Source organism: Xenopus laevis, chromosome 3L, assembly GCF_017654675.1.
Source record: "Xenopus laevis strain J_2021 chromosome 3L, Xenopus_laevis_v10.1, whole genome shotgun sequence".
In the NCBI taxonomy this organism is placed as follows: Eukaryota; Metazoa; Chordata; class Amphibia; order Anura; family Pipidae; genus Xenopus; species Xenopus laevis.
Window position 1 is genome coordinate 136,689,813 of NC_054375.1, and position 24,842 is coordinate 136,714,654.

At 41.4% G+C, this 24,842-nt stretch overlaps 1 protein-coding gene across 1 annotated transcript; it reads left to right on the top strand.

Annotated features, from left to right (window-relative positions):
- The first annotated feature begins 8,018 nt into the window (after positions 1-8,018).
- On the top strand, positions 8,019-9,661 carry LOC108710624 (olfactory receptor 13F1). Its single transcript, XM_018251739.2, has one exon. The coding sequence runs from the start codon at positions 8,152-8,154 to the stop codon at positions 9,067-9,069; it is 918 nt and encodes a 305-aa protein (XP_018107228.1). The 5' UTR covers positions 8,019-8,151; the 3' UTR covers positions 9,070-9,661.
- The last annotated feature ends 15,181 nt before the right edge of the window (positions 9,662-24,842 follow it).

The window sequence follows — 24,842 nt, forward strand, 5'->3', positions numbered from 1 at the left end:
AGCCAAATTCAAATGTTGATACATCTGCCCCTTAGTGTAATGATATTTAAAGAAATGTTTAGTTGGTATAGTTGCTCTATTTCCCCTCCGTTATTTACCATTCTGTTCTGCCCTTCTCTTTGAAATTTCAAATTAGGGATGCACCGAATCCAGGATTCGGTTCGGGATTCGGCCAAGATTCAGACTTTTTCAGCAGGATTCGGCCGAATCCTTCTGCCTGGCCAAACCGAATCCTAATTTGTATATGCAAATTTGGGACGGGGAGGGAAATCACGTGACTTTTTGTCACAAAACAAGGAAGTAAAAAATGTTTTCCCCTTCCAACCCCTAATTTGAATATGCAAATTAGGATTCGGATTCAGTTCTGTACTCGGCTGAATCTTTCGCTAAGGATTTGGGGGTTCGGCCGAATCCAAAATAGTGGATTCGGTGCATCCCTATTTCAAATACTACTAAATATGGATACTACTATATATTTATTAACCTTTTAAGTGCCAGCAGAATTTAGTATTTCATTTGCACTCAGTGCCAGACATTTGTTGAGCATTTTGCATTCAGTTTAACAATGTTTTTTTGTAGGAAAACCTCTGTGAAACTAGGGAAATTATATATATTTTTTTTAAACATACAAACTGACTTTATAACTTTTCTGGAGATATAACCAGTATTTTTGGTGAAATATGTAAAAAAAATAAACTATGAAAAATGTCCATTTCTTTTTGAGTTTTTTCTACATAGAAAAGTTATTTTTGTTTGTAAAAGTCCTTATACCAAACATGTAGCAGTAACTCACATACTGCAGCATAATTTACATGTAAATGTAAAATATCCCCTCAAGTTTAGTATTTTTAGAAACTACATTCCTACAGGTGTCTAGGTTGTAAAAAAAAAAAAAAAATACTTTCTATCAGTGCTTCTGGAAATGTCAGCATTTTTTCTTGCATTTCAAATGTTTTTCTAAAATGAAAACATAGACACATGAAGAATGTGGATTAGACAAAAAAAATAACAATTTTTAAACCAAGTTTGAAAGACAAACTTCTCCCAAATAAAACGGTCCAGAATAAAATTTGTGTGGGGACATGGCCACCAGACACCCCAAAAAAAGGAGCACTGCATAAAGGCAATTACAGTTGAAAATTTGATGGCTGAGCTTTAGGGGGGATGTAATTAAAAATCACAAGCAGTTTAAAATGGTGTTTTTGAGAATGTTTAGTGTAAAATCATTCGCTGGTGAATAGTGATAGGGAATCTGACCAGTTTCACTTCACCAAAAATTTGCGAAACATCGTTAATTCACAAAAATGCATTGAAGTCTATGGGCGACAAATTTCCAGCTCTCTGGATAAGCAAAATTCTACTATTATCCCAAATTAACCCTAAAATATATTTAACACACCATTTTCATTTAAGCTCATGGTTTTTTTGTTTCTGACAATCTGCACCACATTTATAAAACATATTTGCCAAAAAAATCCATAGTAATTTTGGCCATAAATTATGTCAATTTATGAAAATGTATGTAAATTATATGTCCTAAGAAGTTGCATTGAAAGTTAGGAACTTAGAGGCCAACTATAAAGTTTGGGACATTAGCAGTTGAGATAAAATCTTGCAAACCATGTCTGATCACATGCTGCTCCTGTCACCAGTGGTACACCAACATTATACAAAGTGCTATTCATATTCAGAGAGCCACTGCAACTTGTCTACCCTAACCACAACATAAATATTCAGTTTGTGCTACAAGGACAAAAAAAAAAAAGATTGTTCCAACCACAATTATAAAAAATTAAATGGACTGCACTAAGAACAAATCCAAACAGAAGATCATAATGTTTCTGCCACCCTGCACTCATACACCTTTACTGTGCTAAAACACTAAAAGCCTACACTAACCAGAGATACCTATATATTCAAAAACAATTTACATAAGTATTGCTCAGAAATACAGATACAAAACTATGGATAACAGGTAACTACACTGAAAGCCAGTTAAAAAGATTTGTGGCATCAGCATTAGAGATGCAATCATTTCATGGATTCATCACACATCACAAATGCTATAATGCACCCTGACGGTCAACCAACACCACAGTTCGCTAAACCACCAGCATAGTACAAGTGCTATCCATAACCAGAGAATCAAAGCAACTTGCCTAAAGCATGATAGCTCAAACAACTAGAAAAAGAGCAACTTCAAACAGAAGACCATAATGTTTATACCACCCTGCCATAGCAAGGAAACTTATTAGGCATATATTGGCATTATCTTAGGCACCCTTTGAAGAGCACAAGGGACTTGTCCATACAAAAAAATTTCACGTGTCCCTTAGTCATTGATGTAGTAATATATGTAGACCTATGTATTTACGAATACACATTTCTTAGTTCCTGCCGACTTCAAAAGATTGTAATTAAACCCCAGTTACGTTGTAGATGTCCTGAGCTTTTATGACCCAAACTGCTTTGGTTCCTAAATTATATGCTAACAGGTGGATGACAACAAAATACCCAGAGAAACCCTCTGGAGAGGGTCTTTTACATTTCAAAGAGGAACTGTTTGTACAGTTGTTATTGGTAAAAAGAATATCTAAATAAATTAGCTGGTCTAACTAAAAAAACCTTTTTAAGGTTTTGGTCAATGGCATAGAAAGTATAACAATGGAGCTGGTTTTGGCTGACTAGAGAAGAGAGAGAGGGGCTGACTAGAGAAGAGAGAGAGGGGCTGACTAGAGAAGAGAGAGAGGGAATCAGGGAAAGAAGAAGAGGGAGAGAGGAAGGAAGGAAATGTGGACACATTTTGAAAGACCTCTGTATCATTTGCTGACTCTGGGCTGGATAATCTCATTATCGTTTCATCGTTTTGATCGTTTCAATTGTTTCATCTCTGGGAACTTTGGTTGTATAATTTTACCTGGCTGTGGTAAGTTGCGGAATCTACACTTCATACACTATTCGGATAATATTGCGGAATACAACAACAGTTGACTACTATAAAAATATATATATTTTTATCCTTTGTTTATATAGTGCTTTATAGGGTTTTACATTATTCACGTCAGTTCCTGCCCCAGTGGAGTTTACCATCTATGGTGTTTATCACATTCACCCACACACACTAGGGTGGGCTTTATGAGGAGCCAAATAATCTACCTGTATGTTTTTCAAATGTGGGTTGAAACCAAAGTACCCAGAAGAAACCTATGCAAGAACATACAACTCCATCAAGATAGTGCCTCGACCTGAATCAAATCTTGAACCCCAGTACTGAAAAGCAGCAGTGCAAGCTATTATGTATAACTTGACATTATTCTTATACTTGTGTATAACTTGACAATACTCTTAGGGGCACATTTACTTAGCTCGAGTGAAGGTTTAGAATGAAAAAAACTTTGAATTTCAAAGTTTTTTTTTTGGCTACTTTGACCATCGACTTCAACTTCTAATCGAACGAATCGAACTAAAAATCGTTCAACTATTCGACCATTTGATAGTCGAAGTACTGTCTCTTTAAAAAAAACTTCCACCACCTACTTCACCACCTAAAACCTACCGAGCACCAATGTTAGCCTATGGGAACCTTCCCCATAGGCTTTCTAAGTAATTTCTGATCAAAGGAAAATCGTTCGATCGATGGATTAAAATCCTTCGAATCGTTCGATCGAACAAAATGCGGTAGATCCTTTGACTTCGATATTCGAAGTCAAAGGATTATACTTAGATGGTCAAATATCGAGGGTTAATTAACCCTCGATATTCGACCCATAGTAAATGTGCCCCTTAATCTTTTTGATTCAACAAAACAAACAAGTATATCAAGTATTGCAATTTCCCCCATGACAACACATTTTATCATTGGTCATTTGGGAAAAGCTGAAAGAGTATATAAACATACATTTGTGTTAACATAAAATAGCTGGGACATAAACAAAACCTAAAACGTAGGTAAGCAGAGAAGATAGTATGTAACAGAAATTAGCATTAAATCAATTCATCCAAATTATCATTAGATACAAGAAATATCTAGAAATAGTTATCAAAAAAAAATGTTTTATAGAGTAAGAAGGCTAGGCAAAAATATCATTTTCTATTTAACACAATCACTGAGATTCCCAACACACTGAGCACTAGAAACCATTCAGTCTCTATAAAAATATAGGGCAAACTATGCAAACCTGGGATTCCACTTGACAAAGGGTTTTCATGCATTGACATGTGTTGATTTTTTTGTATTAACTTTTCAAATAAACGTATTTATTTAACTATTTAGGATTATCGCAGATGTCAAAAAATTGCTATGTAAACAAACATTTACACTATAAATGTAAAATAGAAAAATGCATTGCTAAACATAATTAGAAATAATTAAAATCTAATTTTAAGCAACTTCCCAAAATATGTTTATTAAACATTTTCCATTTTCAGTTTGTAATTGCTTCTTATGGCTGACTAACTGCTGGCTGATCCAGATGTTGTAATCAGTGAATACTATGGGGGGGATTTACAAAAATTCAGGTTTTTCACAAATCTTATTTTTTCCTAAAAATTGGGAGTTTTTGTATTTCTCTAATTAATTTGAGTTTTCGGGTTTTTAATACCGAACTCAGCCATTCAAGTTTTTCCCCTTCAAAGTTTTTTTCTTAAATCAGATACTATTCGAGTTTTGAATTCATTCAATGTTTTAAAAGCTCACACAACTCTAAAATTCAACCTTTGATAAATAATACCCTCGGTGTAAAAACCACAAAAACTCTAATACAAAACTGCAGCAAAGAAATCAATGGGAGCTGCACTGATTCCATTGGACCATTTTTAATAAATTCAGACTTTTAAAGATTTTCTAATTTTTTGCTAATAATTGTCCCAGTTTTTTTTGAGGTATTAGAGATATTCATATTTTTTAGCACATTGCTCAGCTTTTTTTTTTCCATTCATACTTTTAATATTTAGATCTGTTAAAACTTTTATGGAATTCATGGTTTTAGACAAATAAGAGTTTAATCGTGGTTACAAAAACCTCTACAATCACTAAAATTTGACCTTAAATAGGCCTCTATTAGACCAAGAAATGCACAATTTAATCTTTAATTTTGCAAATGTTTGCTCAGTTTATAACTTTTTTCAAATTGTATATAATTATTATCTTTTATTAATACTATAATTTATATGTTCTGTGTTGAGCAAAAGATGATATACTGTATGAAAATTCCCGACATGGTTTTCAGGACCAAATGCTTTGTATTAGTACAGTATCATGTCATTTTAGGTAGATTCAAAGAATAGCTTTATAACATAAATAGTATCATCAAGCAGGTAAGTTGCAATAATTTATAACACTTAGAAAGTGAGTGCATAATTATTAAGGGGGTTATTTATTAAAGTCTGATTAGTAAAATCTCAAAATAGTTTTTTCACAATAAAACTCATATTTTAAGAGGCACCTATCCCAAATTGAATTGGTTTTTGGGCAAAAACTCAAAAAAACTCGAGTGATTCAGGTAAAAAGTTAGAAAATTTTGAGAGATTCAGGGTTTCGCTCAATTTTATCGAGTTTTCACTTGATTCAGGTGATTTTATTAATGAATAAGGTCAAATCGAGCATGGGAGTTTGGTCATGTTTTTAATAAAATATGAGATGAATTCGGATAAATTGTATCATCAAGGAGGTAAGTTGCAATAACTTATAACACTTAGAAAGTGAGTGCATAATTATTAAGGGGGTTATTATTATGGGTTAGAGGCACCTATCCCAAATTGAAGTTTTTTCAGGGTTTTTGGACAAAAACTCCAAAAAACTCGAGCGATTTAAAATAATGATTTTATAAATGTCTTTGCTGTCACACACTCTTTTGAACACAGACATAGATCTTCTTTCTTCCTCCATAAACCATTTGCCATTATATGCTACTTTTGCCCTGGGAAAGATGTAGCATCTTTCCCTGGGCAAAAGTGATATACCGGAGGTTTTGGTACCACTCTGAAAATCATAACTGATTTCTATAAGCTTGGGTTATAGGGTACAAGTAACTATATTCAGAAAATAATACCTAACTTTGTTTGTTCATGCAATTTTTTATTCTAATTTTGAAAAAAATATAGCAAGAATTATGAAAGGCTGTGTCACTTGTGAATATATGATTTAGAAGGCTTCACTTCTGAAACAACATAAATACAAACAGTTCATATTGTTCATTTGCAAGGCAGGTTTTACATTTTAAAATGTTAAAACTTTATTTTATTAAAATTCATTAATCAAGTATTTTGATTAGCTGTAGAAGGGTAAAGGTTTTGCCAACCTTTAGGTCCTTTGGTCCCCTGGGAATAACTTAGTCAGCTAGATTGGGTCCTCAGCTATAGAAGGGAAGCCATTTCCTTTTCCTGTGTGAAAGTACTCTGCTGGAAGTTCAGTGACTGGCCAGTAGATGTCATTGTTCTATTATATAAAAGTGCAAAATCCCATGTGCTCAGTCTCTTTTGGTCTGCACACTTGCTGGAGAAAGTACAGTGGTGATCCATAGGGCTTGGAACAAAGAAAGGTTCCAGAATAAGTGAAGGGCAAGGGCAGTTCTGTTATAGTCACTCTAGGAGTGAAATACAGAATCAGAAGTTATTTAGAGAGCAACTGGAGTGACAAAGCAGCCAGGTTAGTGACTCAAGTGGTTAGGCTAAGGGTTAGAGAGATCCTTGGTGCCTGGGACCCCTGTGAGATTTGCCTTCAGAGGGGATTGTGCACCAAAGTCAGGCAATACCACATCTGGAGTGCTATGGACACTCATCCTGAAAGTTGTGATTATTTGTGGGAAGCCCTTACAGATCATTTGTGTGACTACAAACAGCACCCACCAAAGAGAGACTGTAAAGGGATCTATATTCTATGTTATTTAATATCACTGTATTCTGCAAATAAACCTTTCAACTTTATCCCTGTGTGATTTTGGATCAAAGAAGTTCCCAGGGAGGGGTATTAAAGGCTCTAGTGATGGGCAAATCTGACCCGTTTCGCTTCACCAAAAATTAGCAAAACAGCAAAAATTCACCAAAATGCATTAAAGTCTAGGGGGGCAAAAATTTTTTTTTGACAAGCAACACATTTTTTATCACCCATTGGAGTCTATGGCCATTATTTTCGTGGTGAAACTTGGTGAAACATTTCTCTCATCATTAATTACAGTCCATTCTGTCCTGATCCTGGGTGGAGGTACTACATTTTATAGTGTACCTACTCTCCTATTTAGCGGAGGTACAGGACTTCTGTAGTGCCACAAGCTAGAAAATCAGTGCTAAATGTCTTGCAATAGCAGAAAATGACTACATGAATATTAAGTGGTTTTGTTTCTAATTTTGACATTATGGACTCTTATTGCTATTTCTTAGTGCCATGGAGAACAAATTTCTTTTCAATAAACTCTTCTACTCTGGTAAGTTCAGAAACATAATTAAATTTAAAGTCATCTTAGATAAAGAGGGTTCTTTATCAAAGGGTGAATTCTTTGCCTCAAATGAATTTCAATAAACTCAAATCTCGATTGGTATCTTACTTGAATGTGAAAAACCTGATTCTGCGCGTTCGAGTCTCGCAACCCAAAAACTTGAACTCAGTGAAAGAAAACTCGAAGTCCATAATCAATTCTTGAATCACTTGAATCACTCAAATCATTTCAAACAGGCTGTTAACCTCTTCAAATGGTTCAAGGGACGTCTGCTATTAACTTTATAGAACCTCGACAGGTTTTAGGTGGTGTATTTTTGGATTCAAGTTATTTCCAGAGTTGGGGTATAATAAATCTCAAATATTTTTTTTTTTTTTATATTTAATTTATTTATTCAGTTTTTTTTTTTTTTGTTAAAACAAAGAATAAAACACATAACAGAACAATACAGCAATAAATGTTTTCTCATTGCATAGTCATCATGACTCATTAAATACATTTATCTGTATCTCAAATATTTTTGGTTCTTTTTTTTTTTAAAAAAAAACATTATCAATTTGAGTTTTTTTAAGTGCCAGTCAACTTTCTTGAACAATTTGTCTCTTTTACAGTTCAATAGCTTCAGCTTAATATTAAAAAAAAATCTGCAGCCATCAAAATCATTTTTCAAAAATGGATTAAACAGTAAGAAGCTTTTCATCTTCTTCAGCTGTACACTATGAGTGGGAACACCTCGGAATTCCACCTCCTTGCATTTTTAATATTTAAGGAATTTCAAACGGGGCTTTCCATTGGGGTTTTACTAATGTATCTACTGTCTGTTATAGGAAATATGACAATAATTATCATTGTTTGCAACCAATCACAACTTCATATTCCAATGTATTTCTTCTTGTGCAACCTGGCATTTCAGGACATTGTCTATATTTCTGCAATCCTGCCAAAGCTGCTGGTCATTACAGTAACTGGTAATGGCACTATTTGCTTTCCATGCTGTATTACACAAATGTTTCTTTTTGCATTCTGTGTTGGCACAGAATTTTTCTTGCTGACTTCGATGGCTTATGATCGTTATGTAGCCATTTGTGTCCCTTTGCATTATACTGTTATCATGAACGAGAGATTATGTGCTATTTTGGCTTTTTCATCCTGGTTCTTTGCTGCCTTAAACTCACTTATGCACTCTGTATTAATATCTAAGCTGTCATTCTGCAATGTCCAAGAAATCAATCATTTCTTTTGTGATGTGAAAACTGTGCTTCGTCTCTCATGTACTGATACCATAAACATTCAAATATTAATATCTGTGGAAGGTATCGTTTTGGGGTTTATTCCTTTTCTACTTATCCTGATATCCTACATATATATTTTGTCTACTATTCTAAAGATTAGCAACTCATCTGGAAGACTGAAGGCATTTTCCAGCTGCTCTTCCCACCTTATAGTGGTTGTGTTGTTCTGTGGGACTTTTCTAAGCTTGAACTTAAAGCCAGAAGCTCATCTTTCTAAAGAACAAGACAAGTTACTATCTCTTATTTACATTGCTGTTGTTCCTGCATTAAACCCATTAGTGTACAGTCTGAGAAATAGAGAGGTTTTAAGGGCCTTGAAAAAACAGATTTTAAAAAGGAAATAATTAAAAATATGTAAAAGAGTAAAAGAATAGCCAACACATAAGATTCTAAAAACCACCTGTAGCCTTGCCAATATGTTATTTTTGTGTTTGTAAGTTACCTACCCTTTTATCACCCCTAAATCTTGTATCACATTTTTTATGATATCTATCTCCATCTGTACACAAGTAGCTATATATAAATAAAATAAAGATATACATACATATATTGAATTTAATTCTTATAGATAGATGTAAAGATTGATATGAGTTAAAATGTCATAATTCTAGCTATACAGTACCTCCGGGCAATATGTGTACCCTATAATTTCATCCTAATTGCTTTAGAGGTGGGGACTAAATTCCCAGTTTTTGGAACTGAGTAGGGGAACCATGTAGGGGAAGGGGGTTAATGTATTCAAGTAAATCGAGAGAATATTGGAATTAGTTAATGGTGTACAAAAGACAAAATTAAAGGATTTTGGTGAATTTTTTTAATGGAATTGCATGTTGATTCATCCCAATGCTGGGTTTGATTCACACTAGGACACTCTGGGGCACATTTACCTAGTTCGAGTGAAGGAATAGAATAAAAAAAAGTTTGAATTTTGAATGATTTTTTTGGCTACTTCGACCATCGAATTGGCTACTTCGACCTTCGAACGATTCGAAGTAAAAAAAAAACCATTCGATAGTCGAAGTACTGTCTCTTTAAAAAAACCCAACCCCCTACTTCGCCAAGTAAAACCTACCGAGGTCCCCATAGGCTTTCTAACAATGTTATGGTCGAAGAAAAATCGTTCGATCGATGGAATATAATCCTTCGAATCGTTCGATTCAATTGTTCAATTCAATCGATATTCGAAGTCGAAGGATATAACTTCGACAGTCGAATATCGAGGGTTAATTAACCCTCGATATTCGACCCTAAGTAAATGTGCCCCTATGTAGAGTTTTTTTTGTTCTCACAGTGTGTGGATGGCTTTCCTCCTACAAAACATACAGTACTTGTGTTTTATTAGGGTCCTGATAACACAGACAGGAATAATAGTTTATAAGCTCCCTTGGGGCAGGGGTAGATGTGAATGATTGCAAAAACTCTGTAAAGCACACAGCCTATTGTATCATAATTACATAAGTAAATACTTTTAATACAATTAAATAATATAAAAAGGTTTGTTTAACAATTTCAGCTAGTCTCATGTATCCTATGTATATTATATTGGATTATAGGGCAGTGAAATACTGACACTCCTAAACCCTGTTTCTGTATTCAGTACCTACCCACTTTCAAAGAATGAGGAACTCATTTAAAGCAAATGGGGTTTGAGGTGATGGGTGTCAGCACATTGTGCCATGTGATTGCCCCATCCTTGTATACATTATTTATTATATTATATTATATACTAATAAAAGTAAAGATGGGGCAGGAAGTGAAAGTTGTAAAGTTGCATATAATGACATCCATTGCTTCTATGCTCTTTAAGAAAATTGGAAAGTACCCAGAACAGAAAGCAATGGGGTGGGGGGTATAAGCAGATTCAACCTGAAATATATCCAAAATATATCCAAAAGGGACAGGGCAATGTGGCTATTAGGATAATTGTTAAAAAAAAAAATCCCTCCCCCCATTGTTTTTTAAGTCCCATGAACTCTCTGAAAAATGAAAGTGCCCTGTTCCCAGCAAAGGGGCAAGTGCATTTCCAAAGTTTTGGACGGAAGGCAACAGTTTAGGAAGTAGACAAAAGAGTAGCCAGGCAGGCCTGGGTCACTACAGGTGGAGTTCGAGCAAGGTCAAACAGGCCAGGGTCGGTACAGGCAGCGCTCAAGGAATCATCAGGCAGGCAAGGGTCAATACCAGTAAAATTCAGAATAGTCAGGCAGGCAAGGGTCAAAACTGGAATCAAAACATACAGGAATCGCACCCAGATACTAAACAAGTTAGACCTAACAAAGGCAATGAGTTTGGATTGAAAGCCCCTTTAAATATTCGAATATCACGACACCCGGTGTGAAGACATCATACAAAACCCGGAAGTGCGCGCCGTGTGTGCCATAGGGTACCCAGTGCTACGAAGAAGCAGAAGCTTGTGGCGGGTGTCCCCGACGAGAGTGCAGCGGGCATCCCTGCGGGTCCACTGGACCACCAAGGTGAGATGATTAAGTACCCTATGCAAATACAACATAAGTTCAAGAAATCAGATTTTGACTACTTCAGTTGAAAAATAAATTTAATGGCATAAATACTGCAGGTAAAATGTTATTATGCTAAAGTGCTCAAATCCCTTGGTGAATCTAAGTATTGCATTGAGTACTTCATTTGGTGAAAGTTCTGTAAAATTTTGTTTTGTGATTTTTTTGTGTGTGTGTGTGACCAGCTTCACACATCAATATTAGGAAGCAAGTGGGAAGCTATAACTAATACTCATGGAGAAACTGGATAGATATGTAGGGATGTGTAAAATAGCCACCCCCTAGTATTTTGTGCAGGAAGTCCCTCAATGTTATGGACACCTATTTGGGTCCTAAAATACAGTTGGGAGGGGTACTGTTTGCTCTTTCTGCTCTGAAGTCATGCTTTCAGTGTCCATTTTGTGCTGGCTCTAGCCTGAGCTAACAGGCTGAGTCCGTGTGGAATCTGAGTATTTTAGGATTAGTAAGATTAGGCTACTCACCATTATAGGTCACTCTAGGAGTGACAGATAGACAGGTTATTTAGCTGAGCAGCTCCAGGCTCCGACGAGGAGAGTCAGAGGGATTAAGATCCCGGGTACTAATAGCCCAGAAGTAGGGACTAAGTGTATAGGAACAGGGTAGATAGATTCCCCTCAGGTTCCACTTAGGGAAAGGCTGAAAGCTGGTTGTACCTTTATTGCTGCTGAGCACGTCCTCTTGCCTGTGGGGACTAATATTGACCAAAAGATGCTGTGAGTATTGCCTATTCAATGTGATACCAAATCCTGTCATGCTCTATTGTATACTCCACTGAGGATTGTGTATGTTCAATAAATCAGTTCATGTTTAAGTTATAAGAACCACTGGCGCCCAATTATTATACCCTGAATCCAGTTACAGTTGCTCTACACCCTGCCTCCACACTGTTGCGAGGGCTCACTCCCTAAGATTACAGGTAGGGATGGGCGAATAAATTCGCCATGGTTAAATTCGCGGCGAATTTCTGCGTTTCGCCGCGGGCAAATTTTTCGCGAAATTGCGCCAAAAATTCGCCACGCGACTCGTTTCGCCGCGCGTCGAAATTTTCGTCGCACGACGAGCCGCGCCGCCGCTAATGCGCGTCAAACCAAAAAGACGCGCGACAAACTGAACGTCACCCACAGCAGCCAATAAGATGTGAGCCATCCCTGAGCCATCCCACTGGCTATATAAGGAGCTGCAGAGGCGGCCATTACTCGTGGCGTTTCTGGTAGAGGTAGAGAGAGCAGGATAGTGAGAGATTTGTGTGTGATTTAGCTAGTGGAGTTTGTGTAGAGAGCTTTTTTTTTTTCTGAGTCAGTGCAAGTGGAGGTTGTGGATTTCAGTTTACTGTTTTCCCTCTTCTGCTTGCCTGCTCACCACCCAATAGCCCTTTTTAGGGCTAACTGTCTTTGTCTTTGTCTGTGCTGGTGTGTGTACTCCTTGTGGGTGCACACTTCTGCTGAGGGGATTTAGTTGAGGGTTTTATTTTTTTTCTCCTTTCCTTCCCCGAAATATCCAAACCCCCCCTTATATATATTTTTTTTTTTTTAAGTTTAGTTGCCCAATATGACGGGCCGTGGGAGAGGGGGGAGGGGTGCTGGTGGTGGTGGTGGTGGGAAGAAGGGTGGGATAGGGAGGGGTGGCCGAGGAAGAGGCCGTGGTGCTGGCCGTGGGCATCCAACCCCACAACAGCCCAGCCCATGTGCCATGCCCAGTCTGGGCACTGTAAATCAGTCGCAGCACAAGCTGCCATCAAAGCAGCTGCCATCACAGCAGCAGCTGCAACAACAACAGCAGCAGCTGCAACAGCAGCAGCAGCTGCAACAACAACAGCAGCAGCAGCCGCAACAACAGCAGCAGCAGCAGCAAATGCCACAGCAGCAGGTGGCTTTGGGTCGCAGTGGGGCAACTGGCACACGTAGGACTGTGCCAGATTTTTTTGCCACTGCTTCGCGACCCATACGCTCGCAGCAGGCAGAGGCAGTGGTAGACTGGCTGACCCAGGCTACCTCGTCTGCAGCGGGCACCAGTGAGCGGCAGGAGGTGGCATCACCTGCTAGCTCAGTGTGGGATGACACCCCATCCCTCTTATTTGATCCTGAGGTGGACTTGGGCCCAGACACCCAGGATCTTTTTGATGATCAGGCAGGAATGGGGGGGCATTCATGTCTGATGAAGAGGAGGAGGTCATGTCACAGCCCACATCAGTAGGGGATATTGGGCAGGGTCCCCTTATGGCAGGGCAGCAAGTTGCTGGTGTGGGGTCAGACACCAGCATGCTGGATGTGGGTATTGATGCCATGTATGAGGCAGGGTCTGGTCTGGGGGAGGATGATGACAGGGACAGACCCTGGGAGCCGGCTCCAGAGGATAACAGCAGCAGTTCAGGGGGGGAACTGTTTGTTGTTGATGAGGATGAAGAGCCGGCTCCACCGACCACTGCTAGGGGGGCAGGCAACAGGGCAGCACTGCGCCTAGGTCCAAAGCCTATGGGCGTACGGGTGGGGACCATCCCCAACCCTCCACAGCAGGCAAGGCAGTGGCCCGCACTTCAGCAGTGTGGGCTTTTTTCACGTGCCATGCAGAGGACCAGGCAGTAGCAGTGTGCCAGCTCTGCCGGCAGAAGGTTCGAAGGGGGCAGGCAGGGTCACATATGGGAACATCAGCTTTAAGTTCCCATATGAAACGTCATCACAGGATGACGTGGGAGCAGCACCAAAGTGGCAGGGCACCGGGTGGCAGTGGTGCTTCCTGTCCACCTCCTCCCATTCCTCAGGGAAGAGGTGCTAGCTCCCCAGACCCTGCAGCAAGGGAAGAGGATTCTGGGGCTCACAGTCGGAGGCAGCCACTGTGTAGCTCAGCCTCTTCTGCAGCCTCCTCCTCCTCAATGCGGCCCCTGTCCCGCCAGGTTTCCCTCCCCCAGTTCCTCACCCGCAAGACGCCTCTCTCCCCCAGCCACCCCCAAGTGCAGAGGCTTAATGGCTGCCTGGCAAAGCTTCTGGCAGTGCAGCTGCTGCCCTATCAGCTAGTCGAAGCAGCCCCCTTCCGACAGCTGATGGCTTGCGCTGCCCCTAACTGGCGGATCCCCAGCCGCCATTATTTTGCCAGGAAGGCCGTCCCTGCCCTCCACCAGCAGGTGGTGGATAATGTGTCCCTGTCGCTGGATCATGCTGTTGGCGGCAGGGTGCACTGCACCACTGACACGTGGACCAGCAGGCATGGGCAGGGGAGGTACATAACCTACACAGTGCACTGGGTCACCCTCATGAGTGCTGGGGAGGGTGCAAGCCGGGGCGCTCCCCTCAGGCTACAGGTGCCTCCCCGTGGGGTACAGGGCAAGCCCCACATGTCCACTTCCTCCTCCTCCACTATGGATGAGCCACCCCTGAAGCGTCCCCGCAGCTACGCTTCAGTGCAGCACAGGCGATGTCAGGCTGTGCTGCAACTCCTCTCCCTGGGCGAGAGGAGTCAAACTGCACCTGAGCTCATGGCTGCCTTCCAGACTCAGGTGCAGCGGTGGTTCACTCCCCGCCAGCTCCAAGCAGGTTACATTGTTTGCGACAACGGTCGCAACCTGCTGGCCGCCATCCACCTAGGGCACCCACGTGCCTTGCTTTGCACATGTCCTCAACCTTGTGGTGCAGCGCTTCCTCAAGAGCTACCAAGGGTTGGGTGACATGCTGGAGAAGGTACGTAGGGTATGTGCCCATTTTCGCAGGTCCCCCACCGCCAGCGCGTCTTTGGCACGGATGCAGCGGCAGCATAGTCTGCCACCCCACCGGCTCATCTGTGACCTGCCGACGCGCTGGAATTCCACCCTGCACATGGTGGAGCGCCTCGTAGAGCAGCGCTGGGCGGTCAGCAATTACCTGCTGGAGCACAGTGCCAGGGGTACTCAGGGGGCGGATTTGGGGTACTTTAGTGCAGAGCAGTGGCAGCAAATGAGGCAGCTCTGCCAAGTACTTGCCCCCTTTGAGCAGGCGACACGCTTTGTTAGCAGGGACAATGCGTGTCTTAGTGATGTCATACCCCTGGTGTTCCTCCTCAAGCGCACGTTGGATGGGCTGCTAGAGGAGGGTGACGTGCCTGAGGAGGAGGAGGAGGAGAGTAGGCCCCGTAGGCAGGCAGAGGGGGCTGAGGAGGAAATGGTGCCCGATGAGGAGGATGAGGGAGAGGAGGACTGGGTGCCTGCGCAGCATGGGGAGCAGGGCACATGCCACCCAACCACCCCAGCTATTGTCCGCGGCTGGGAGGGTACAGAGCAGGGGCAGGTCGAGCCAGATGACCTGCTGCATCTGGAGGGCAGTCAAGAAGAGGTTGGTCGGGGGCACCTCTTTTACATGGCTGCCCATATGCAGACTTGCCTCCGAAGTGATCCCCGGGTCTGTTCTATCAAAGACCGGGAGGATTATTGGGTGGCTACTTTGCTTGACCCACGGTACAAGGGAAAGGTGGGGGAGTTCCTTGTACCCAGCCAGAGAGAGAGGAGGATGGGTCAATTGAGGAAGGCTCTGTGCTCAAAATTAGTGGAGGCCTTCCCCCAGTCTGACACTTCTCAGGCCTCCACTACTCCACACACCCAGCAGAGACGGGGGCCTAGCAGCAGCAGCAGCAGCAAGGGCGGAGATCTCATGGGTGTGTGGAAGAGCTTTTTCGAGCCTCAACGGCCAGCAGCAGGCCCAGTTAGCACCCAAAGCCACCACCAGCAGCGGGTGGAGCATATGGTGGCTGACTACATGGGGTCAGTCAGCGTGCAGGATGCCATTCGCCCTGATGATGACCCCATGCATTATTGGGTCTCGAGGCTCGACCAGTGGCCAGAACTGGCACAGTACGCTCTGGAGGTGCTGGCTTGCCCCCTGCCAGTGTCCTGTCAGAGCGTGTCTTCAGTGCCGCAGGTGGGGTGGTCACTGAGAAGCGGACACGGCTATCCACTGGCAGCGTGGATAAGCTGACATTCATTAAAATGAATGAGGCATGGATAAGCGGGGATATCCAAGTGCCCATTGCAGACAGCAGAGACTAGCCTCCTCTCCTCCTTCTCCTCCTCAGATTTAGCCTCCTCTCTCCATTGCTGCCCATACTCTCCTCCTCAGTAGTATTGCCCATTCCCCATCTGTCTGCACCTGCTGCCCTTGCTGCTGCTGCTGCTGCTGCTGTAGCCTGCTACTAGCCCTAGTAGTACTGCTGCTGTGCTGCATTGTCGGCAAATTTTTTTATGGTGGGGGCCTATCAAAGCTCCTACTGCTATCGTAGATACTACTGTGCTGCATTGTCGGCAAATTTTTTTAGTAGTTGAGGCCTAACATGGCCTCTAAATATGTTTCTTCGAATACTGCCACATTGTTGGCTAATTTCTTCTGGTTGAGGCCTAACATGGCTTCTAAATAGGTTGCTTATAATTTTGCCGCTAAGTTGGCTAATTTCTTCTGGTGGTTGAGGCCTAACATGGCTTCTAAATATGTTGCTTATAATTTTGCCGCTAAGTTGGCTAATTTCTTCTGGTTGAGGCCTAACATGGCTTCTAAATATGTTGCTTATAATTTTGCCGCTAAGTTGGCTAATTTCTTCTGGTTGAGGCCTAACATGGCTTCTAAATATTTTTCTTACAATTTTGCGGCTAATGTCTTTGAGGCCTGCCTCATTTAATTCTTCTGGCTCTAATATAGAGTTGATTAAAAGTTACAACATGACTGTTGCTGCCGCTGCTATTGCTACTAATGCCTCGTTATTTGGCAAAAGTCTTCTGTTTGAGGCCTGCCTCATTTAATTATTCTGGCTCTAATATAGAGTTGATTAAAAGTTACAACATGACTGTTGCTGCCGCTGCTGTTGCTACTAATGCCTCATTATTTGGCAAAAGTCTTCTGTTTGGGGCCTGCCTCATTTAATTCTTCTGGCTCTAATATAGAGTTGATTAAAAGTACAACATGACTGTTGCTGCCGCTGCTGTTGCTACTAATGCCTCGTTATTTGGCAAAAGTCTTCTGTTTGGGGCCTGCCTCATTTAATTCTTCTGGCTCTAATATAGAGTTGTTTAAAAGTTACAACATGACTGTTGCTGCCGCTGCTGTTGCTACTAATGCCTCGTTATTTGGCAAAAGTCTTCTGTTTGAGGCCTGCCTCATTTAATTCTTCTGGCTCTAATATAGAGTTGATTAAAAGTTACAACATGACTGTTGCTGCCGCTGCTGTTGCTACTAATGCCTCGTTATTTGGCAAAAGTCTTCTGTTTGGGGCCTGCCTCATTTAATTCTTCTGGCTCTAATATAGAGTTGATTAAAAAGTTACAACATGACTGTGCTGCCGCTGCTGTTGCTACTAATGCCTCGTTATTTGGCAAAAGTCTTCTGTTTGGGGCCTGCCTCATTTAATTTTTCTGGCTCTGATATAGAGTTGATTTAAAGTTACAACATGACTGTTGCTGCCGCTGCTGTTGCTACTAATGCCTCGTTATTTGGCAAAAGTCTTCTGTTTGAGGCCTGCCTCATTTAATTCTTCTGGCTCTAATATAGAGTTGATTAAAAGTTACAACATGACTGTTGCTGCCGCTGCTGTTGCTACTAATGCCTCGTTATTTGGCAAAAGTCTTCTGTTTGGGGCCTGCCTCATTTAATTCTTCTGGCTCTAATATAGAGTTGATTAAAAGTTACAACATGACTGTTGCTGCCGCTGCTGTTGCTACTAATGCCTCGTTATTTGGCAAAAGTCTTCTGTTTGGGGCCTGCCTCATTTAATTCTTCTGGCTCTAATATAGAGTTGATTAAAAGTTACAACATGACTGTTGCTGCCGCTGCTGTTGCTACTAATGCCTCGTTATTTGGCAAAAGTCTTCTGTTTGGGGCCTGCCTCATTTAATTCTTCTGGCTCTAATATAGAGTTGTTTAAAAGTTACAACATGACTGTTGCTGCCGCTGCTGTTGCTACTAATGCCTCGTTATTTGGCAAAAGTCTTCTGTTTGAGGCCTGCCTCATTTAATTCTTCTGGCTCTAATATAGAGTTGATTAAAAGTTACAACATGACTGTTGCTGCCGCTGCTGTTGCTACTAATGCCTCGTTATTTGGCAAAAGTCTTCTGTTTGGGGCCTGCCTCATTTAATTCTTCTGGCTCTAATATAGAGTTGATTAAAAGTTACAACATGACTGTGCTGCCGCTGCTGTTGCTACTAATGCCTCGTTATTTGGCAAAAGTCTTCTGTTTGGGGCCTGCCTCATTTAATTTTTCTGGCTCTGATATAGAGTTGATTTAAAGTTACAACATGACTGTTGCTGCCGCTGCTGTTGCTACTAATGCCTCGTTATTTGGCAAAAGTCTTCTGTTTGAGGCCTGCCTCATTTAATTCTTCTGGCTCTAATATAGAGTTGATTAAAAGTTACAACATGACTGTTGCTGCCGCTGCTGTTGCTACTAATGCCTCGTTATTTGGCAAAAGTCTTCTGTTTGGGGCCTGCCTCATTTAATTCTTCTGGCTCTAATATAGAGTTGATTAAAAGTTACAACATGACTGTTGCTGCCGCTGCTGTTGCTACTAATGCCTCGTTATTTGGCAAAAGTCTTCTGTTTGGGGCCTGCCTCATTTAATTCTTCTGGCTCTAATATAGAGTTGATTAAAAGTTACAACATGACTGTTGCTGCCGCTGCTGTTGCTACTAATGCCTCGTTATTTGGCAAAAGTCTGGTGGGTGTCTATCAAGGCTCCTACTGCTGTTGCTGACACTACTGCTGCATTGTCGGCAATCTTTTTTTGTAGTTGAGGCCTAACATGGCTTCTAAATAGGTTGCTTATAATTTTGCCGCTAAGTTGGCTAATTTCTTCTGGTGGTTGAGGCCTAACATGGCTTCTAAAAATGTTTCTTCGAACACTGCCACGTTGTTGGCTAATTTCTTTGGGTTGAGGCCTAACATGGCTTCTAAAAATGTTCCTTCGAATACTGCCACATTGTTGGCTAATTTCTTTGAGTTGAGGCCTAACGTGGCTTCTAAATAGGTTGCTTATAATTTTGCCGCTAAGTTGGCTAATTTCTTCTGGTGGTTGAGGCCTAACATGGCTTCTAAAAATGTTTCTTCGAACACTGCCACGTTGTTGGCTAATTTCTTTGGGTTGAGGCCTAACATGGCTTCTAAAAATGTTCCTTCGAATACTGCCACATTGTTGGCTAATTTTTTTGGGTTGAGGCCTAACATGGCTTCTAAATAGGTTGCTTATAATTTTGCCGCTAAGTTGGCTAATTTCTTCTGGTGGTTGAGGCCTAACATGGCTTCTAAAAATGTTTCTTCGAACACTGCCACGTTGTTGGCTAATTTCTTTGGGTTGAGGCCTAACATGGCTTCTAAAAATGTTCCTTTGAATACTGCCACATTGTTGGCTAATTTCTTTGGGTTGAGGCCTAACATGGCTTCTAAATAGGTTGCTTATAATTTTGCCGCTAAATTGGCTAATTTCTTCTGGTGGTTGAGGCCTAACATGGCTTCTAAAAATGTTTCTTCGAACACTGCCACATTGTTGGCTAATTTCTTTGGGTTGAGGCCTAACATGGCTTCTAAATAGGTTGGTTATAATTTTGCCGCTAAGTTGGCTAATTTCTTCTGGTGGTTGAGGCCTAACATGGCTTCTAAAAATGTTTCTTCGAACACTGCCACATTGTTGGCTAATTTCTTTGGGTTGAGGCCTAACATGGCTTCTAAAAATGTTCCTTTGAATACTGCCACATTGTTGGCTAATTTCTTTGGGTTGAGGCCTAACATGGCTTCTAAATAGGTTGCTTATAATTTTGCCGCTAAGTTGGCTAATTTCTTCTGGTGGTTGAGGCCTAACATGGCTTCTAAAAATGTTTCTTCGAACACTGCCACATTGTTGGCTAATTTCTTTGGGTTGAGGCCTAACGTGGCTTCTAAAAATGTTCCTTTGAATACTACCACATTGTTGGCTAATTTCTTCTGGAGGTTGAGGCCTAACATGGCTTCTAATTATGTTGCTTCTATTTTTGCTGCTTAGTGGGCTAATTTGTTCGGGTTGAGGCCTGCCTCATTTAATTCTTCTGGCTCTAGTACAATTGATTACAACAATGCTTGCTGCTTGGTTGTCAAATGTATTCACACTATTATTACCCCTGAAACGACTGCGGCCAAAAGTCCTGTGCCTCAGTCATTATTCTTTCATTTGAAATGATAGGAGTGCTCTAAAAATGTTTACAGGGAGGGCATGTGTGTGTAGCAGTAACTGAGTGAAACATAGGTGCGAAATTCCGAATTGCTCTTCCCATTGATTTCAAAGCAAAACATGGCATATATACATTTTTCACTGTGTACAAAGCTTAAAAGTAAGGGAAATGTTTTAATGGTAGCCCCAAAGCCATGTCTGGTCTGGGAGTCAAAATAGGCCCTGGCATTCAAATTACACAGAGGCCCAAACAGGCCCCAACCATCAGCCCAGTAAATTTGACTGGAAACCAACCAACCTGGCAACCCTGGGTGACGCAAACATAGCCATAAACTCTACTTAAATTCATGCTGTAAGCAATAATTTAGATGGAATTTGTCCTCTATGAATGCTTTTGTCCTTGAGTTAAATAAACGAGACAACACAGTTTGCTTAATGGAAAGAGGAATTTCATTCCAAGATGATGTCCATCTTAAATCCCACTTTCAGCTGCATCTGCTATTTTGCAACTTTCAACTTCACAAGCAGTCTTGTCCCAGTTTGCTGTCCATAACCTTCAAAGAGAACAAACGCCATCCTTTGTTTCGAAACACTTTACACAACGTATTCATAGATCCAGTGCAAAGCCGTTAAAGGGGTGGTTCACCTTTAAGGTAACTTTTAGTATGCAATAGTATGGCAAATTCTAAGCAACTTTTAATTTGGTTTTAATTATTTGCCTTTTTTTTCTGGCAAATAAAGTTCTGACTCTTTGCAGCTTTTAAATGTGGGTCAATGAGTTGACCCCAACTAAAAAGCAAATACTATGTCAGGCTACAAATGTATTGTTAGTCATTGCTACTCCATTTAGGCCTCTCCTATTCATATTCCAGTCTCTTATTTAAATCAATACATGATTGCTAGGGGAATAATGTTACTTCTAATAGTGCCTAATTACCAAATATAGTGTGACTTAATATAATTTAATTAAAAAAATCAATGTATTTGAGTGTTACAGTAGTCAATTTAACAATTTCGGCGCCGTCGCGACGAGATTCGGCGCCGCGCGACGAGATTCGGCGCTGCGCGACGAGATGCGACGCGCGTCATAGCAAAACTGTGTTTGCGCATGCGCGCGTCGTGCGCGCGTCAAAAACGGGCGTCGCCACTATAAATAGCCCCGCCCGTGCTTACAGTTGTAGGAGTGCATTTTGAAAATGGCAGGACCTGGCACAATGGATCGGGATCAGCTTAGGTACTTTGTCAGGTACCTGCACCAGGAGGGATACGACAATATCCCTCCTGGAGTGAGAGGAATCCAGGCGCTCCGAAGGAGCATAATGGAACGGCTGAGGCGCAGGCTGCGGAGGGAGTACCGCCTGCGACTCAGTTTGCGGGAGCTCCAGAGGATCTGGAGCGATCTCAAAAGACGCCACAGCGCATTTGTGGAAGAGCTGCGCGTGGAGGTGGAAGGTAGAGTTATTTAAAAAGAAAACATCTTATAATGATTTGCTATTTTACAGCAAAAATGTATTTAAGTGAATGCTGTAATTAGGATTGGAACAGTTGACTTTGACTGACTGACATAATTGCAGACAAGTTAGATAACAAGTAAATGAGCTGTCAAATGGAGATTATTTAAACAGATTATAATAGATTTATTTAAATGGAATACATGGGTTTCCCTTCTTAACTACAATGAAGCCACTTGATTCCTATTTATTTTGGTATTTTGGAGCAAATGTGTATTTGTTTAGGCCTGTGACAAGGCTAATAAGAATTTTACTTCACATAAAGGTAGATTTATTTAAACGTAATAAATAGGTTTCCCTTCTTAACTACAATAAAGCCACTTGATCAGGCTCGGATCTGTGGAAAGGCCACCAAGGCCCGGGCCTAGGGCTGGAAGATTTTAGGGTGGCGGCATGCTGCCCAACCACACCCATATTGGTTCAGAAACACTGGGGATGCACAGGAGATACAATAGTTTCCCATGCAGCAATCCCCATTGCTCCTGTCCAGATGATAAAAATTTGCCCGAATAAAGGGGAGGGGACAGGGGCGACAAATGGCAGTGGGCCTAGGGGTGCCTACTATGTAAATCTTGCCCTGCACTTGATTCCTATTTATTTTGGTATTTTGGAGCAAATGTGTATTTGTTTAGGCCTGTGACAAGGCTAATAAGAATTTTACTTCACATAAAGGTAGATTTATTTAAACGGAATAAATAGGTTTCCCTTCTTAACTACAATAAAGTTAATTTTCCTGTAGTTACAACATGACACCTTATCCTGTATAATTTATACTGTACAAATGCAATTGCTGTGTTACTCAAACTGAAATTTATTCATTGCCAGCTGAATGGATCCAAGATGATCCCGATGATGATGGGGAAGTACCACCACCACCACCACCACCTGACCAGGCAGCACCGCCTCCACCTGATGAGGCAGCACCGCCTCCACCACCGGACCAGGCAGCACAGCCACCTGTCCAGGCGGCACCACCACCTCACCAGGCGGCACCACCACCTCACCAGGTGGCACCACCACCTCACCAGGCGGCACCACCACCTCACCAGGCGGCACCACCACCTCACCAGGCGGCACCACCACCTCACCAGGTGGCACCACCACCTCACCAGGCGGCACCACCACCGGACCAGGGGCTCAGTGTAGGCACACAAACAGAACATGCCTACTATGACCAGACTGAGCTCCTGGTCACCCTGGTCAACCTGGTCCACCAGGTTAATGCCATGCGGCAGGAGCTGGGAGAGGTCAGGGACATGGTTGAGTCCGGGCAGAGGGTAGTTCCTCCTCCTCCTCCTCCTCCACTTTAATTTATTTATTTTATATTGCAGCACCGTTGTGCTATGTTGTAAATTAAAAGTTTTTTTATATCTCTATATTTTGAGTTCATTTTTCATTTGACTAAACTAATACTCACATGGTACTTGAAATTGTTTGGATTCTAATAACACAACGATGACTATTCTTAATCGGAGTCATTAAAATTACATTACATAGTATTTCAGAATCATTACAATTACATGATGTAAATATAAGGTTCATTCACATAAACATATGGTTTATTCATTTTTATCTGCGATACAAAGCATCCAGATACTATCTGTTCAGATTTATTAGTTGTACTTGTGTTAGCAATCTACTATTAGATATATGAAGTACAGATGGTACTTTTTGGTTAAACAGTGATATAGAGTAGTAGTAGATACCATTACCAGTTGACCAGAGGTAATGTGAAAAAATCCACAAACGTTAAAAGTTTAAGAAACTTGCAAAATGGGAGCCATTTTTTCAAGATAGGAGTCCTCTAACAATGCAGGGCATGTGTGTAGCAGTATACTAAGTGAAACACGCATGTGTATTGGTCTTCCCATTGAGTCCAATCCAATTCAGCACATTCAGACACAAAGCAAAAGATACCATGTTCATTTATCATCACAGACTACAAAGCTTGAAACTAAGGGGAAAATTTTTATTTGTAGGGCCAAAGGTGAAAAAAGGTTATACAAACAAAACACCCATAGAAGATGGGCTTCATGAAATTGCACTGCGCGTCAAAAATAACGTCGCGCGTTAAAACACTTACTTGCGTCCGCGACAAAATATTTCGGCGCGCGACAAAATCGGGCCGCGCGTCTCGTTTCGCGAATTTTTCGCCGTTTCGCGAATTTCGCTGGAAATTCGCGAATTATTCGGCGAAGCGAAACGCGACAGATTCGCCCATCACTAATTACAGGTCTCATCCGGTGCACATTTATTGGGAGTGGAGCTCAATAGTGGTGTAAATAACACACAATTTATTATAGCGCTACAGATATAACAGTTAAAATGCTGATTCAAGGGGCTGAAGCTATTAATTTGTCTGCACAAGATATCTGCATGACCAAAATAGTAGTAATCCTCTACATTTTGGGTATCATACTGTTCAGAAGATCTATATAGGATTTATTTTCATGATGTATGATCTTTATATTTAAGCATGTGAGTGAGCTAAGATGTTTTCAACTGCAAGCTTTGACTACATTGGCAAACATGGTTTACAGATAGGTGGTTTGGTGTTAGGTCTGATTTTTTTTTGTACAATCAAGACATTTTCATAGAATCATTCAAAGTTGGCATGTGCACACATACAAATCCACTTATATTTACAAAAATAAATGTAGTGTACTAAAAACATTTTATGTACAGTATATGCACATGATTGAGGGGCAGAAGCACTGCTCAGTGTCAGATTGGGTGTCCAGGGCCGACACTTCTCTGCAATGCAAAACTGAAGGAGTGGCAGAGGAGTGTCTATAGTACTATTGGGAGTGGAACTGGGTCAGCAGGGTCTATGAAGGTCAGGGCCCACCAGGTTTTTTGACCCTGGCACTGATTTTCCCCTTGCTCCCTGCTCCTTTTGCCAGTTCATTGCCCCTTACACACTCCCTG